The sequence below is a fragment of the Balaenoptera borealis genome (genome assembly GCF_965194805.1).
Source record: "Balaenoptera borealis genome assembly, chromosome: 12".
NCBI classification, from domain to species: domain Eukaryota; kingdom Metazoa; phylum Chordata; class Mammalia; order Artiodactyla; family Balaenopteridae; genus Balaenoptera; species Balaenoptera borealis.
This window is the reverse complement of record NC_138869.1, coordinates 41,102,240-41,118,807: the sequence shown is the minus strand read 5'-3', so window position 1 is coordinate 41,118,807 and position 16,568 is coordinate 41,102,240. Positions and strand designations below refer to the sequence as shown.

The 16,568-nt window shown below is 41.3% G+C and overlaps 1 protein-coding gene across 11 annotated transcripts in view; it reads left to right on the top strand.

Moving 5' to 3' along the window:
• RAD54L2 (RAD54 like 2) overlaps window positions 1-16,568 on the top strand; it is a 98,680-nt gene that overhangs the window by 56,232 nt on the left and 25,880 nt on the right. For 10 of the 11 annotated variants that reach the window (XM_082348147.1, XM_082348141.1, XM_082348148.1 and 7 more), the window contains 4 exons: window positions 13,690-13,891; window positions 14,850-14,989; window positions 15,460-15,576; window positions 15,900-16,126. In XM_082348147.1, coding sequence (XP_082204273.1) covers window positions 13,690-13,891; window positions 14,850-14,989; window positions 15,460-15,576; window positions 15,900-16,126 — 686 coding nt within the window. The remainder of the gene's footprint in view (window positions 1-13,689; window positions 13,892-14,849; window positions 14,990-15,459; window positions 15,577-15,899; window positions 16,127-16,568) is intronic. The other variant, XM_082348142.1, reaches the window with a different exon arrangement.

Sequence of the window (16,568 nt, the reverse complement as noted above, 5' to 3'; positions counted from 1 at the left end):
TCTTTTCTTCATGTCTTAGGTTGTTTCATGAGTTAGTTAGAGTGGTATCGGTCCCCTTGCTCTCAGATCTCATTTTAAAAGATGTGTTTAATTTGGAATCCTCTAGTGCCTTTTAGCATTAATGCTGTGAAGAGTTATTTCTTCCCAAGGAGCAACTATGATGAGAATTTTTTTCCCTCTCACACTGGCTTCTATGACTATTTTGAAGGTGAATCACATTTTGGTTTGGGTGAGTTTTTAACTTTTTAAGGCTTATTGGCAAATATATTGGCTTGTCATGACATATATTGAGTCAGGGAAAGCTCAGTCCACAGAGAACATCAATACGCACTCATAAATGATGACATATTGAAGATATTGAACATAAACATACTGAATAGGAACTGGTACACTTCAGTGGATTTTTTATTCATATGTGTTTTTCTCTAGTGACAGTTTTTTTAATAAAAACAAGCTCATTTTGAAAAATTCAACGTATATTTATTGAGCATCTGTTAGGCAGCTGGCATTTTTGTTAGGCTTGAGGGATATAGTAGAGAATGAGATGGACAGAATCCCTGCCCTCAAGGAGCTATAGTCTAAAAGGAGAGACAGGTAAGTGTTGGATCAAGTTCCTAAAATAACTTCAGATCTTGATAAGAACCTTGTAAATAATAAAGAAAGGGAATAAGCCCCAGGGGTTGGGAGGAAGGGCCTGTTTTAGCCAGCGTGTTGGTTGTGGCAGTGGTGGTAAGGCTCTCTGAGGATGTAGCATTTATGCTTCAAAGAATCAACTTTTGGTTTTGCTTTTGCTCTTTAAAGTATGTTTTCCTCTGCTTTTTATTGTTTTCTTCCTACTACTTTCTTTGGGTTTGGTTTCCTGTTCTTTTTCTAATTTTTTGAAAAGAAAATTTATTTACATCATTGATTTTCACTCTCTGTTTTTTTTGTTTTTGTTTTTTTTGCTGCCCTTTGCCGCATGTGGGATCTTAGTTCCCCGAACAGGGATTAAACCTGTGCCCGCTGTATTGGGAGCGCAGAGTCTTAACCTCTGGACCACTCTCTGTTACTTTTTGACATTAATTTAAGGCTATGAATTTCTCTTTAAGAATAACTTAGCAATATCACACAATTTTAAAAAATCAACTTTATTATATAATTTACATAAAGTAAAGTTCACATCTTTTACCTGTGCAGGTCGATGATTGTTGACAACTGTATGTACCCATGTTATCGTCACCCTAATCAAGATATAGAAAATATCCATTTTCCCAGAAAGTTCTCTCATGCCCCTTTGTAGTCAATTTTCCAGGCAACCACTGAACTAATTTCTGTCATTATAGGTTAGCTTTGCCTGTTCTAGAATTTTATATAAATGGAATTATACAATACATATTCTTTTGTCTTTGGCCTCTTGCTCAGCATAATGTCTGTGAGATTCATATGTATTGTTGCATATGATCATAGTTTGTTATTTTTTATTGCTGAGTAGTATTCCAATTGCATGAATATATTACCCCTTGTTTATACATTCATCTGTTGATGGACATTTAATCTTATGAATGAACCTGCTTTGAACATTCCTGTAAAGTTGATTTTTTAAAAAAATTAGAGATATGTTTTCATTTATTTTATTTTTATTTATTTTATTTTTTTGGCTGCATCAGGTCTTCGTCACTGTGCACGGGCTTCTCTCTAGTTGTGACATGCAGGCTTCTCTCTAGTTGTGTGCGGGCTCCAGGGCACGTGAGCTCTGTAGTTGTGGTGCACAGGGTCCAGAGCGCTCTCTCGTTGAGGTGCGCAAGCTCAGTAGTTGTGGCATGTGAGCTTAGTTGCCTCGCGGCATGTGGGATCTTAGTTCCCCAACCAGGGATCGAACCCACGTCCCCTGCATTGGAAGGTGGATTCTTTACCGCTGGAGCACCAGGGAAGTCCCTGTTTTCATTTCTTTTAGATAAAATATCTATAAGTGAATTACTGGGTCATATGGTAGGTGTATGTTTAACTTTATAAAAAACTGCCAAAATGTTTTCCAACATGACTGTACCTCTTCACACTCCTGTCAGTAGTACATGAGAGTTCCAGGTGCCCCACATCCTTGCCAGCACTTGATATGGCCAGTCTTAGGAATTTTAGCCATTCTAAGTGGGTGTCCAGTGGTATCTGATTATAGTTTAAATTTGCATTTCCCTAATTATATTGAGCACCTTCTCATGTGTTCATTGGCCATTTGTATATCTCTTTTTCTGAGGTATCTGTTCCTCCCCTTTTGCTCTTTATTGGGTTGCTTCTTGTCCTTTTAATGAATTGTGGTTTTGAAAATTATATTCTAGATACAAGTCTTTCATCAGATATATGTTCTGCTGTTTTCTACAAGACTGTGACTTGACTTTTTATTTAGTTATAATTGACATAAAATATATTATTTTCAGGTGTACAACTTAGCGATTTGATTTTTTTTTTTTTTTTTGGCTGCGTTGGGTCTTTGTTGCTGTGCGTGTGCTTTCTCTAGTTGTGACAAGCGGGGGCTACTCTTCGTTTTGGTGCACAGGCTTCTCATTGCGATGGCTTCTCTTGTGGTGGAGCACGGGCTCTAGGCACGCGGGCTTCAGTAGTTGTGACACGTGGGCTCAGTAGTTGTGGCTCGCGGGCTCTAGAGCACAGGCTCAGTAGTTGTCGCGCACGGGCTTAGTTGCTCCGTGGCATGTGAGATCTTCCCTGACCAGGGCTCGAACCTGTGTCCCCTGCATTGGCAGACGGATTCTTAACCACTGCACCACCAGGGAAGCCCCAGCAATTTGATATTTTTATACATTATGAAATAATCACCACAATGAGACCAGCTACCATCCATCACCATATAAAATTGTTACAATATTATTGACTACATTCCCTGTGTGTACATTACATCCCCCTGACTTACTTATTTTATAGCTGGAAGTTTGTACCTCTTAATCCCCTTCGCCTATTTCCTCTGTCTCCGCATACCCCCTCTTGACAACCACCAGTTTGTTCTCTGTATCTATGAGTCTGTTTCTGTTTCATTTTGTTTGTTCCTTTGTTTTGTTTTTTAGATTCCACATACAAGTGAAATATGGTATTTGTTTTTCTCTGACTTATTTCACTTATACCCGCCAGGTCGATCCATGTTGCAACAAATGGCAAGATTTCATTCTTTTGTATGGTTGCGCAGCATTCTCCCCCTCTGGAATCTTGTCCCTTCAACTCCTGGTTGTCTCAGCATCTCTTCAGTGCCTTCAAAAGAGTTTTGTTGTTGTTGTTGTTTGTTTGTTTAAATTTGCTAACATATTCCTAGCTGTTCTGGGTGCCTCCTTTGGTTTGCCTCAAGCTATTCCGTCTTAGCTTGAAGCAGAAACACCAAGCCAACATTAAAAAAAAAAAAAAAGTGTGTGTGTGTGTTTTTGAGATATAATTCACCACTTTAAAGTGTACAATTCAGTGGTTTTTAGTATATTCACAAGGTTGTGCAACCATCTCTACTTTCTAATATCAGAACATCCTCACCACCCCAAAAAGAAACCCTGTTACGTGTAAGCAGACACTCCTATTATCCTCTCCCTCAGTCCTTGGCAACCACTGTCCTACTTTCTGTCTATATAGATGTACCTGTTCTGTGCATTTCTGTAAATGGAATCATATAATATGTGGCCTTTTTTGTCTAACTTTAACTTAGCATAATAACTAAGTCAACTCTGCGTGTGTGGTAAAATATGTGTAACATAAAATTTAGCATTGTAGCTATTTTTAAGTGTACAATACTGTGGCATTAAGTACATTCACATTGTTGTTGCAACCATCACCACTGTCTATCACCAAAACGTTTTCATCATCCCATTCTGAAACTCTGTACCCATTAAACAATTACTCCCCATTCCCTTCTCCCCCAGCCCTTGGGAACCTTGGGAACCACGATTCTACATTCTGTCTCTATGATTTTAACTACTGTAAGTACCTCATATAAGTGGAGTCATGTAGTATTTGTCTTTTTGTGACTGGCTTATTTCACTTAACATAATGTCCTGATTTATCCATGTGGTAGCATGTGTCAGAATTTCCTTCCTTTTGTAAGGCTGAATAATATTCCATTGTATGTATATATCACATTTTGCTTGTCCTTTCCTCTGTCCGTGGATACTTGGGCTGCTATGAACGTGAATGTATAAATATTTCTTTGAGACCCTACTTTCAGTTCTTTTGAGTGTATATATAGAAGTGGAATGGCTAAATCATATGGTAATTCTATGTTTAATTTTTTGAGGAATTGCCATACTGTTTTCCACAACAGCTGTACCATTTTACATTCCCACCAACAGTGCACAAGGGTTCTAATTTCTCCGCCTCCTTGCTAACGCTTGTTTTTTTAATAGTAGCTATCCTAATGGGTGTGAGATGGTATGTTATTGTAGTTTTGATTTACATTTCACTAATGATTAGTGGTGTCGAACATCTTGTCATGTGCTTTTTGGCCATTTGTATATCTTCTTTGGGGAAATGACTGTTCATATCCTTTGCCCATTTTTTAATCAGTTTTTTTTTTTGTTATTGAGTTTTTGGAGGTCTCTTTATGTTCTGGGTGTTAATCCCTTAATAAATATATGATTTGCAAATTCTATGTGTTGCCTTTTCACTCTGTTCATAGTGTCTTTTTTTTTTTTTAATTTATTTAATTTTGGCTGCGTTGGGTCTTCATGCTGCGCAGGCTTTCTCTAGTCGCGGCGAGTGGGGGCTACTCTTCGTTGCGGTGTGCGGGCTTCTCATTGCAGTGGCTTCTCTTGTTGCAGAGCACGGGCTCTAGGTGCACGGGCTTCAGTAGATGTGGCTTGCAGGCTCTAGAGTGCAGGCTCAGTAGTTGTGGCACATGGGCTTAATTGCTCCATGGCATGTGGGATCTTCCTGGACCAGGGCTCGAATCTGGCAGGCGGATTCTTAACTACTGCGCCACCAGGGAAGCCCTGTTCATAGTGTCTTTTGATGCGCAAAATTTTAAAGTTTTCATGAAGTCCAGTTTGTTTGTTTGTTTGTTTCTCTTTTATTGCCTATGCCTTTGGTGTCATATCTAAGAAATCATTGCCAAATCCAATGTCATGAAGTTTTCCCCCTATGTTTTTCTTCTAAGAGTTTCATAGTTTTAGGCTTTACAGTTAGGTCTTTGATGCATTTTGAGTTAATTTTTGTATAAGGTAAGGGTCCAGTTTCATTTTTCTGCATGTGGATATCCAGCGTCCTGGTACCATTTGGCAAAGTAACTGCCCTTTTCCTATTGAATGGTATTGGCAGTTTTGTTGAAAATCATTTTGGCCATATATGTGAGAGTTTATTTCTGGGCTCTATTTGATTGCATTGGTCTATATATCTCTATTTTATGCCAGTATCACACTGTTTTGATTACTGTAGCTTTGTTGCAAGTTTTTTTTTTTAAATTACTTTTTTTTTTTTTTTTAATTATTAGCACCTTTAATTATTATTTATTTTTTTATTTATTTGGCTGTGTTGGGTCTTCGTTTCTGTGCGAGGGCTTCCTCTAGCTGCGGCAAGCGGTGGCCACTCTTCATCGCGGTGCGCGGGCCTCTCACTATCGCGGCCTGTCTTGTTGCAGAGCACAGGCTCCAGACGCGCAGGCTCAGTAGTTGTGGCTCACGGGCCTAGTTGCTCCACGGCATGTGGGATCTTCCCAGACCAGGGCTCGAACCCGTGTCCCCTGCATTAGCAGGTAGATTCTCAACCACTGCGCCACCAGGGAAGCCCTTGTTGCAAGTTTTGAAATCAGGAATTGTGAGTCCTCCAACTTTGTTCGTTTTCAGGATTGTTTCTGCCTGTTTTTGTAAATAAAGTTTTACTGGAACAGAGCTGTACTCATTCACTCATTTGTTTATGTATGGTTGCTTTTGAGCTACAACAGCAAAGTTGAGTAGTTGCAACAGAGACCTTATGGCCCACAAAATCTAAAGTATTTACTTTCTGACTCTATAGAAAAAGCTTGCCAATCCCTGAACATTAATACTCTTTGCTCATTTCCCCAGCTGTAGTGGATTATACCACAGATACGTAAATCAAAAGGAAAAATAGTTTGTACAAGGGTGCTTATGCCAGTATAGATGTGAATGAAAAATAAAAAACAGCCCAAATGCCCAGCTGCAGGGGAATGACAAAATATTCTGTGATATGCTGTTAGCTTGCCATTAAAATGACATGTGGACTATATCAAAGAAATATTTATATGTAAAACAACTGATTAAAAGTAGAACACAAAATGATGTGTATTCGTTGATTACCAGTATAAAATAAATGTATATTAACAAATGTGGAAAAGTTGAGACCTAAATAGTTTAGAGGTTAGTGCCTGTTACATTTTATTTTCCATTGAAACTTCTAAAGTTAAAAAAACTGTAAATTTTTTATTCTGGAAAATCTCAAACATAATAAAAAAATAGAAACATAGTTTTAAAAAATGTAAAATGAACCTTGTGTTCCCAGTACTCTTTTCAGTTATTATAAATACAGGGCTAGTCTTGTTTCATCTGTTCCCCCACAATCTTGGGTTATTTGGAAGTACTAGTTCCTTGTAAGATTTTATCTATAAAAACTTCAGAGTGTATTTAATCTGTTCTCTAATATATAAAGTCCCTAAAAAACAAACACACAAACAAAATGAAACAAACACCATACCTTTATCATACCTAATTTTTTAAAATCAATAATTCCTTATATCATAAAATATCCAGATAATCTCTGATTATCTTTAAAAAATATTTTTACTGTTAATTTATTAAAATCCCTACTAGGTCTACATTTAGTTGATTTGTCTTTTAAATCTCTTTAACATTTAAGCTTTTTAAGTACAGCTAAGATATAACCTACCTCTTTTTCGTTTTCTTTTTTTCCTTGCAACTTATTTATAGAAGAAAAGGATTCACTTGTTCTGTAGTTTCGCACATTTCTAGACTTTGCTGATTGTATCCCTATGGTTTTGTTTATCAAGTTTAACATAGTCCTTTGTTCCCTGTATTTTTGCAAACTGGGAATGAGATATCAAGGTGTGTTCAGATTCAGGTTCAGTGTTTTGACACACATACATCATAGGTTGTGGTGCACATATTCTACCACATCACGTCAGGAGGTACATGGTAAGACTTGGAATCCACTGATCTTTGTTTATACAGATGAGATTGAGGAGGAAGAAGAAATGGAATAGCTGGAGAAAGGGCCCTGGAAGTGTTTGTACCTTATACCCTAATGAATGAAATGTAGGTATTTTTTTTTCAAAGCTACTCATTTGCCTATCATATTTGTTGTGATGGTGTTCATAACTTGTTCCTGAGAAGCTTATGTAAGTGTTCATAGGTGTTTATATAACTCTGGTGATCACTGCTCACAGCTGGCTTGCATGAGGGAGAAAGCTCAGAGGTATCTGCCACCAGGTCTGATTCCATGATCCTGAACTTGGGTGGCAGTAGTCACTGACTTTTGAAGCATGCAGACACTAATTTTCCTTTGTCAAAGCACATGTCTCTACCTCCTTGTTGAATCTTTAATCTTTTTTCCTCAGTGACTTTTGGTGGATTATACTCCAGAATTTTGGGGTGGGCTATTTTTTGAAAGTTAAATTAATTATTTCGGTTAGGTTGTAAATTCACATGGTTCAATATTCAGAAGGTACAAAAGAGCACAGTGAAAAGTTATATTTTGACTTAGGGAAATAACAGTTGTATTATTAAGAATAGTTTAAGATGTGGTGTATATTATAATGTTACGTAGAAACCAGAAACTTCACAATAAGCATTATGAAGCGGTAATGAAACACTTGTAAAACACTGACTTACATGACAACAAATTTTAAATATTAGCACATCCGTAAACTAAAGCCCCTTTAACAAGCAAATAGTAGTTGTTGAACACAGAAGCTAAGGATTCATTCAAAGAATGCTAGGTGGTAAGGAGCTGATTTAGACCTGTATCCTGTGTATACAGGAAAGGGGAAACCTGTGTCTGAACTCAGTGTGCATGAGAATTGTATATACTGTTTGATCATTTAAAAATTACTTCTGTGCTTGGCTACATTCAACCCATGCCAGACAGAAATTCACAGCCAAGCCTCACAAGTTGGAATGTCTGATAGTAAATTTGTGACATTCAAAGACTATCAGGTTTTGTTCTTCCTCCTCCCAGGAACAGCCCACTCTGCAAGGCAGAAACCAGAAGAAATAAATACAATAGTTGGCAACAAGTTCCCACTGCCCAACAGATCAAGTTCAAACCCTTTGGACCGACATTCAAGGCCTGCCGTCTATACTCTGACTCTGTTCTGCCTACTCTGTAGCCTTGCCTCCGGCTGTTCCTCCAAGTGGTTACTCAATAAATTTGCTTGTGAAATAGAAACAAAACAAAAGGCCTTAAGGCCAGGAGAGCATCAAAGGTCATTATCTAACCAGGTCAAGGGACCCAGCAAAACACCAAGTTGAAGTGTACCAACACAGCCCTGAGCCTGCTGTCTAGCCATCTATTCCTTTGGGAGGAAAAATTTGAGGGCTCCCAATTAGGAGGGAAGAATTCAGGGCTGTGAGTTAGGAAGGTGACAATAGTACTATATGACAGTGCTATGGAAGTATTAGCTCTTTGGAGGAGTGGGAGGCCTGAAGGAATGATAGTCTTTAAGGAAAACCAAGAGTTGCTGAGCTTTCCTCCTGTAGGGCTTCAGATGGAAATGCGAGAGGACTGTTTAAGGAGGGTAGTGAATTTGGGAAGACAACTAGCCAGACTTGCAGTTCTACTTTGGAGCTTCTCTTTTAGTTCTCATGTCTGACTGGACACAGGAGCGATGGCACCTTGTCTCCTCAGCAGGTGGAACGTGTCCATGAGCCAAGGCCACTTAACCACCCTGGACTCTGCTGTCTTTAGGAGGCCTTTTTATAAAATGCCTGCTGTGGACCTAGTGGTAATGGAGAGGGGATTGTGATGTTTTAACCTCTTGCTCCTGTTAATGATATTGCAGTGTCCCGTCGTAAACATTCTTTGGTGCCTCCCTTGACCATTTCCCGTTTGCTGTTCAAAAAGCAAAGGTTATGGGGCTTCCCTGGTGGTGCAGTGGTTTGGAGTCTGCCTGCCAATGCAGGGGACACGGGTTCGTGCCCTGGTCTGGGAAGATCCCACATGCCGCGGAGCAGCTGGACCCGTGAGCCACAATTACTGAGCCTGCGCGTCTGGAGCCTGTGCTCCGCAACAAGAGAGGCCACGATAGTGAGAGGCCCGCGCACCGCGATGAAGAGTGGCCCCCGCTTGCCACAACTAGAGAAAGCCCTCGCACAGAAACCAAGACCCAACACAGCCATAAATAAATAAAAATAAATTAAAAAAAAAAAAAGCAAAGGTTATCTACCTGAAATCTTTAGTGGTCTCTCCATGTAAGAGTCAAGAAAGTTGCTTCCAGTGCTGCTTCAGGGGAGTGAATCAACCTGGGCATTCACATGTGAGTGTGTGTGCGTGCATGCACACAGGTCCACACCCACCATCTCCCTCCACCCACAGTTTTTACAATGGCCACATTAGCTTCCCCTCCCTACCCAAACACCAGGCAATGGGATATAGAATGCTAGGAATAAAAGGCCTTGGAATTAGTCCTCCCTGGGACAGGGATTGACTTCTGTGCCAGCATCCAAGAAACTTGGTCTATACCTCTGGTCTGTACCTAAATATTCCTTGGACAAGGGGCTCCTGGGAAGAGACAGGGAAGTGGTTGTTGGGTTGGAAGGCCACTTGTGCTGCTATTTTGCTTAGTTCATTTTAGCCAATATTGAACTGCATGTACTTTCCTAACCATTCCACCTTGTTTAGAGTCTCTATTCCTTTTGCTTATGCTCCTCTATCTGTCTAGAATGTTCTTTTTTTCCTTCCTTTTCTAGCTGGTGCCTACCCATTCTGTTAGATTAAACCCAAGTCTCACCTTTCCAAAGGAAGCGCCCCCATAACCAGTGATAGGCAAGGCTAGATTAAGTGTCCTTTCCCCAAGTGTTATTGCTATTAGGCATTCCACTGTATACGTATACACATGTTTCCCCACGTGGACCATTCCATTGTGCTTTGGCACAGGGCCTGGTACATAGCAGATGCTCAAATGTATGTTAGGCTAAACTAAAAGCAGGGGATGGGAGAGGGAACAGTGTCTGGTTTGCGGCAGTCTCAAGTGGAAAGGTTTAGAATGTGGAGGGGTGGGTTTGTGTGTGTGTGTAAGAAACACTCATTTTGTAACAACCAAATGCTGTTTTCATATGTCATTTCTGCTTCTCCCTTTGCTTTCTTATTTCTGATCTTTGATTAGGATATATAATTGAAGTTTGAGTTCTCCATACAAATGAATACTGCTACCTGGCACGGCTGACCAAGCTCCAGAGCTTTGTGTACTCCCAGACTGTTGAATGTGGTTGTGGGAGTATGGAGTTTGGCAGACCAGGGTTTAAAGAATAATATTTTCCATGAGAGAGCTATTTACATCCTCATTTACACATGTGGGAACTATGGCTCAGAGAAGTTGAACCCATGAACATAGAGCTAATAAGTGACAAAGCCAGGATTCAACACCAGGATTGCCTGACTACAAAGCTTATTCTTATAACTGTCTGCTCCTGTTTTCCTGCTTATTTCCTGTATACCCATAGGCAAGTCTTTTTATCTTTTTAGGGCTTCAGTTTATCATATTTATTTATTTTTAAATTTTATTTATTTATTTTTGGCTGCTTTGGGTCTTCGTTGGTGCGCACAGGCTTTCTCTAGTTGCGACGAGCGGGGCTACTCTTCGTTGTGGTGCGTGGGCTTCTCATTGCGGTGGCTTCTCTTGTTGCGGAGCACGGCCTCTAGGCGCACGGGCTTTAGTAGTTGTGGCACGCGGGCTTCAGTAGTTGTGGTGCACGGGCTTAGTTGCTCCACGGCATGAACCCATGTCCCCTGTATTGGCAGGCAGATTCTTAACCACTGAGCCACCAGGGAAGTACCAGTTTATCATATTTAGAATGAAGGGAGCAAAACTCACCTTGTAGAGTTACTGTAGGAAAGAAAGAAGAAAAGAAACCAAACCCATTCTTTGTACCTGGAATAGTGGTAGTCATAGTAAAAGCAGCGGCTGTTTTATACAATGTTTACTGTGTGCTGGGCATTGTCTTAGCGCTTTATCTAGGCTATCTCATATAATCATCACCACAACCCTCTGAGACTGAGGAATAACACTACACTTGTTATTCCCTTTTTATAATTGAGCAACAGAAAGGTTATAATAAGGGGTAGAGTTGGTGTTCACACCCCAGCAGTCTGGCTTCAGTGTCTATACTGAACCCCTATGCTCTGTTATCTCTTGGGAAACATTAGTTTCCAACTCCATGCTGTTCTAGAATCTGGCATTAATATGAAAGAGACCATAGGGAACCCAGAATGGTAACAGGGCCAGGAGGGGCTACACCGAGCCACGGAAGGTGAGCAGTAACAGAATGCCTGGGACACTCCTGATTCTCTGACTCAGCCACTGACTGGTGAGACGGCCCTTTGGTATTTTTTGGTGGTTGAGTGCATAGGATGATGACCCATGGTAAGTCTTTTTTTCAGCTTGGGGACATCAGCTTACTGGTTCACTCATTGAGGTCTGTGGCAGCCCTGGCCTCCCTTTACCAAAGTCTACAGGGTTGCATATTTCTTCTTGAGTCCGTCCTGACATGTTTTTTTAAATGTTGAATATATAAATGAGGGAGAAGGGACAAATCTCCCTTACAGAAAAATTCCAGATAATAAATGTAGATGGAAAGAGGGAAATAGAAAACCACCATCAGAACACCACAGTAATAATTGCTCTAGGTAAGATCCACTGATGAATGTTAAAATTAGTGGATGAAACTTTTAAGGATATTTGTGTTCTGAAAGCCTCAAAGTACCCCCCACAAACATTTTTTTGTATGTGGTTTTAATATATGTCCAGAAATTCTTTGATGCCCCTCCCTCCAGGAAATGGAGCTTAATTCTCTTCCCCCTGAATGTGGGCCAGGCTTAGTGATTGGCCTCTTAAGAATAAAATATGGAAAGGGAAACATAGTAATTTTACAGTGGAGAAATCTGGCAGACACCACTTCAAGGTTAATGTCACCAGTAATAAGTCATGTTGATATCATGTACCCTGATAAGATGTGATGAGAAGAGCACTTCACCTCTGTGGTATTCTTTCCTAAAAGTCATAACCCCAATCTAATCATCAGACAAACCCAAATTGGGGGACAGTCTATAAAACACCTGACCAGTACTCTTCAAAAAAGTATCAAGGTTGGGAGTTCCCTGGTGGTCCAGTGGTTTGGACTTGGCGCTTTCACTGCCAGGGCCCGGGTTCGAACTCAGAGAACTAAGATCGCACAAGTCCCTTGGTACGGACAAAAAAAAAAAAAATCAACGTCATGAAAGACAAGAATAGGCTGAGAAACTGCTGCAGTTTAGGGAAGACTAAAAAGACATGAAAGCTAAACGCAATATGGTATCCTAGATAGGATCCTATAACAGAAAAAGACATTAGTGGAAAACTGGTAAATCCAAAATAACGAACAAAAACAATACCACCAAAAAACAAAACTTCCTGAGTCCTTCCTGCCTGAGAGCCAAGTGGCATGGACTAGAGCACCTCAGTTTCAGCATTTCTGTTCTTATTTTGAATTCCTCTTACCTTTGGGAAAGACCTTTTGGTTGTGTAGTGCTTGTATCTGGGAGGTTGTGGCAGACTTGGGGACAGGTCTATGTGATTGTCAAAGCCTGCCCATCCAGCGAACAGAATGCAGCTCAGCAAATGAGGAGAGGGATGTGCACATGGACCCCAGTTCTTGCTGGTGGTTGATACCACAAATGACATTCCCTCTGTCAGGAATTTCTTCCCCTTTTTCCCCTGTCTCCAAGGCAATAATACCATTAGACATTCTGTTCATCTTTTAAGTTCTCACTTACATTTTACCTCCCATATAATTCCTTGTGTGATCATCCCATGAAATAGTACCTTTCATATTCCTGTGACCCTAACACAATTATCCTTGGTTTAGCTAATTACCTCTGGCTGAAAAATGGTACCTTAAACTTTGAAGGTCTTTAGGTCAGTTTCCCTGCCCCTCCTTTGGTATTTAGCACACCTTGCCTTATTATGTCTAGAAAACAAACTCCTTGAAGGGAAGGAATTTAGAAATATTCCTTGAAGCATCTAGGACAGTGCTTGCCATGTTGTAATCCCTCATTAAATGGTTGGCAAATTGAATGAACCCTTTAATACACTGAAGGGAGGAGTGGTCTCCCTGTTGGCAGTTGAGACTTGCTTAGAGTCATACAAATGAGTGTGAGCTGTATTGGGAACTCAGTTGTCCCTTTCTGAGTAGTCTGAGACCATGACACTTCCTTACTCTGATCATAGTGCTAAATTATATCAAGAGTGATGGCTATCATTTGTTGTGAGCCTACTCTGGGGGCCAGGCCTGTAGCCAGAGCTACAATAGCTCTGCAGTGTGGACATTACTATACTCATTTTATAGATAAGTCCATTGAGGTTCGGAGAGATGTAACTTGCCTTATTAGATCACCAGCTAATAAGTTGCTGAGTTGAGATTTGGACCCTGGTGTGTCTGGCATCAAAACCCACTCTTCCTCCAGTAAAGGTTGGTCCCTGGCACCTCTTTCCCTTTGTCTCTTCAGACCCATCCCTGGAAGACATGTGTGGCACTGAGTGTGCCCAGCTCGGGGAAGATGGGCAGCGGCCACCGCGGTGCACTTCAACTACCTCATCTCAGTCTGAGCCTTCAGAGCAGCTTAGGCGCCACCAAGGCAAGAGCCTTGCCTCCGAGGACCCCAAAAAGAAGAGAGCTCAGAAGCCCTCCCACATGAGGAGAAACATACGGTGAGCTATGCTCTTGGTAAGAGGGGAAGAGAGGGAGTAGAAGTATTACCTTCATTTGAAGGCTGTCAGTAACAAAAGGACTGGTTTGAGCAGGAGAGTCTGATTTCCCAAGGAGAAAAGTATAAGTTGTGTGCCCCAATTAATAGTGAAGATGCAGCTCAGGACCACTGGGTCTGGGCTGTCAGAGGATACAGGGCTGAAGTGGATGGCACTCGAGCACCCCTGGGGAGTGTCCCACTCTTTCGAGGCCCTGGGAAGCAGCCATAGCATGCTCTGGTTGGACTCTGGTTTCTTCCTTTATTTTTTCCTTATGTCTCAAAATAAGAGGAGATAAAAGAAGTTGAGTTCTTATTTTCTTAGAACTCAACATCAGTTGGAAGACGACTGTCTGGTCCAAAGCAAGGCTTCTTCCTTGAGCTAAGAGATCAGCAGATGTGAACCTCCTTAACTATCCAAATCCCCAATAGTCCTTTCTTCCACCAATGACAATTTTGCTGTTGAAAGGAGATAAATGATATTTTTTTCCTCCTACCCTCATTTTTTTTTAAACATAATGATGACTTGAAAATTTACTCTAAGTTTGGGAAATAAGGATGTAGAATCATCCATAATCCTACTTTCCCATATAACAACTCTGTTTTTTATACTGCTTTCCAGCTTTATGAATTACATATTACTCTATTTCACTCTTGATCTGTTATGTGCAGAGATGATTCGGCAGGGGCACCTGTCAGGAAGTTAAATAATATGAAAAACATATTAGCCCAGAACCACCTGAACCTTGAAGTCCCATTTATTTTTTTGCCTTGCCCATTGCGTGGGTGTAGTGGGACTGATATGGCTTCTTCTCCCACCTCAGCTCTCTGAGCCCAGCAATGATGGTTTCCCTCTTTATCTTGACATTACATTGCCCAAATCTCAAGTGAACCCAAGTGCTCTCTCTTATTTAAATGTTTAGCAAGCTGCTCCGGGAGGATCAGTTGGAGCCAGTTACCAAAGCAGCACAACAGGAAGAATTGGAAAGAAGGAAACGCCTGGAGCAGCAGAGGAAGGATTACGCAGCCCCCATTCCCACCGTTCCCCTGGAGTTCCTTCCCGGTAAGCAGTGGAGGTGGCAGGAAAGGCCCCGCGCTGCAGGGAGAAGAGACCCTCAGTGCACACTGTGGTCAAGGACAGATCTGGAATAAGATGGTGGCCTCTCAGGAATCCTTTCAATCCATTCAGTTTCTTAGAAGCACACGATCAGGAGGATCTCATTTGAAAAGTTAAGATGGATAAAAATGTACCTCCTCAAATTGATCTTATTTAGATTTTCATCCATAACTTTGGATGTTAACATGCCAAGGGATTAGGACATTTTCTAGTGGTCAGGTGAATACTAGGAAGTAAGAGCCAGTAGAGAACAGGGAATTAGGGAAGAAGACTGGGGTTTTTGAGGTGCCCTCTACTTGTCTCCTCAGGGGATAGTCCCCCAGAGAGCAACAAAGGAGGAGGATGGCAAATCATTTTGGAAAATATGTTTGAGCTAAATGTGGTGTTGACATTCCCTTCCATCTTTTTTTCCCCAGAAGAAATTGTCTTAAGAACAAGCGATGGACCCCAACTGCCTCCTCGGGTCTTGACCCAGGAAGTGATTTGTTTGGACAGTAGCAGTGGCAGTGAGGATGAAAAAAGCAGTCGAGATGGTAAGATTGAGCCAGAGGTGCCCCTCCTTCCTCCTGACCCAATGTTCGCCCTGAGACATTGGCTGTACCTTTGAATAGAAAATTGTTCAGTCCTTCCTCATTCAGTTTGGGGTCTGACTGTGACAAATTTCCCTGAGTCTCCTTGGTAAATATAAGTTTTCCCCTTGTCTTAACGTGAAGCTAAAAGAGAGAAATAATAGAAATAAAAATTTTTACAAGTGATAACAAGTTCTAACTTTGTTTCCATGCTCTCCTGTTTTAACAACGAGCAGTAAATTATCTCTGCTCCCTGAGTTTTTGTTTTGTTTTGTTGGCTGTCTCAGAGGTGATTGAACTGAGCTCTGGAGAGGAGGACACTCTGCACATTGTGGACAGCAGTGAGTCTGTCAGTGAGGAGGATGAGGAAGAGGAGAAAGGTGGCACCCATGTGAATGACGTCTTAAATCAGCGTGATGCTCTGGGGCGGGTCCTTGTCAACTTGAACCACCCTCCGGAGGAGGAGAATGTCTTCCTGGCCCCACAGTTGGCACGGGCAGTGAAACCGCATCAGGTACAGCAAATCTGGACTCTTCTCTTGGTCTCCTTTCAGCTTCCTTGCTGTGGACGTCACCCGCATCACAGCCTGTGAAGTACTTGTTTGGTACCATGAGCAGCTATTGGAAAGGCCTGATTCTTCCTCCTAGCAGTTGATGCTTCAGGATTCCTGATGAATGGGAAGGGACAAGCCTGAGAGATGCCCTATCATGTAGAAGGTGCTAATCTTTTGGCTTAATAATCTTGAGCCTCCTTCTGTGAGATCTGCAAGACTGATTGAGATTCTCTCTGGAGAGCAGTGCTTTGATTAGGGAGTTGTGGCTCTGGAAGAGATGTGAGACTCAGAAGTCTGAGGGACTTTCTGATAGGAAGGATCAGAGTAGTTTGTGTTGACCCAGAACCTGGAACCAGGACCAGTGAGTGAAAGCTCTATGAAGGCAGAGGTTGACTCAACATAA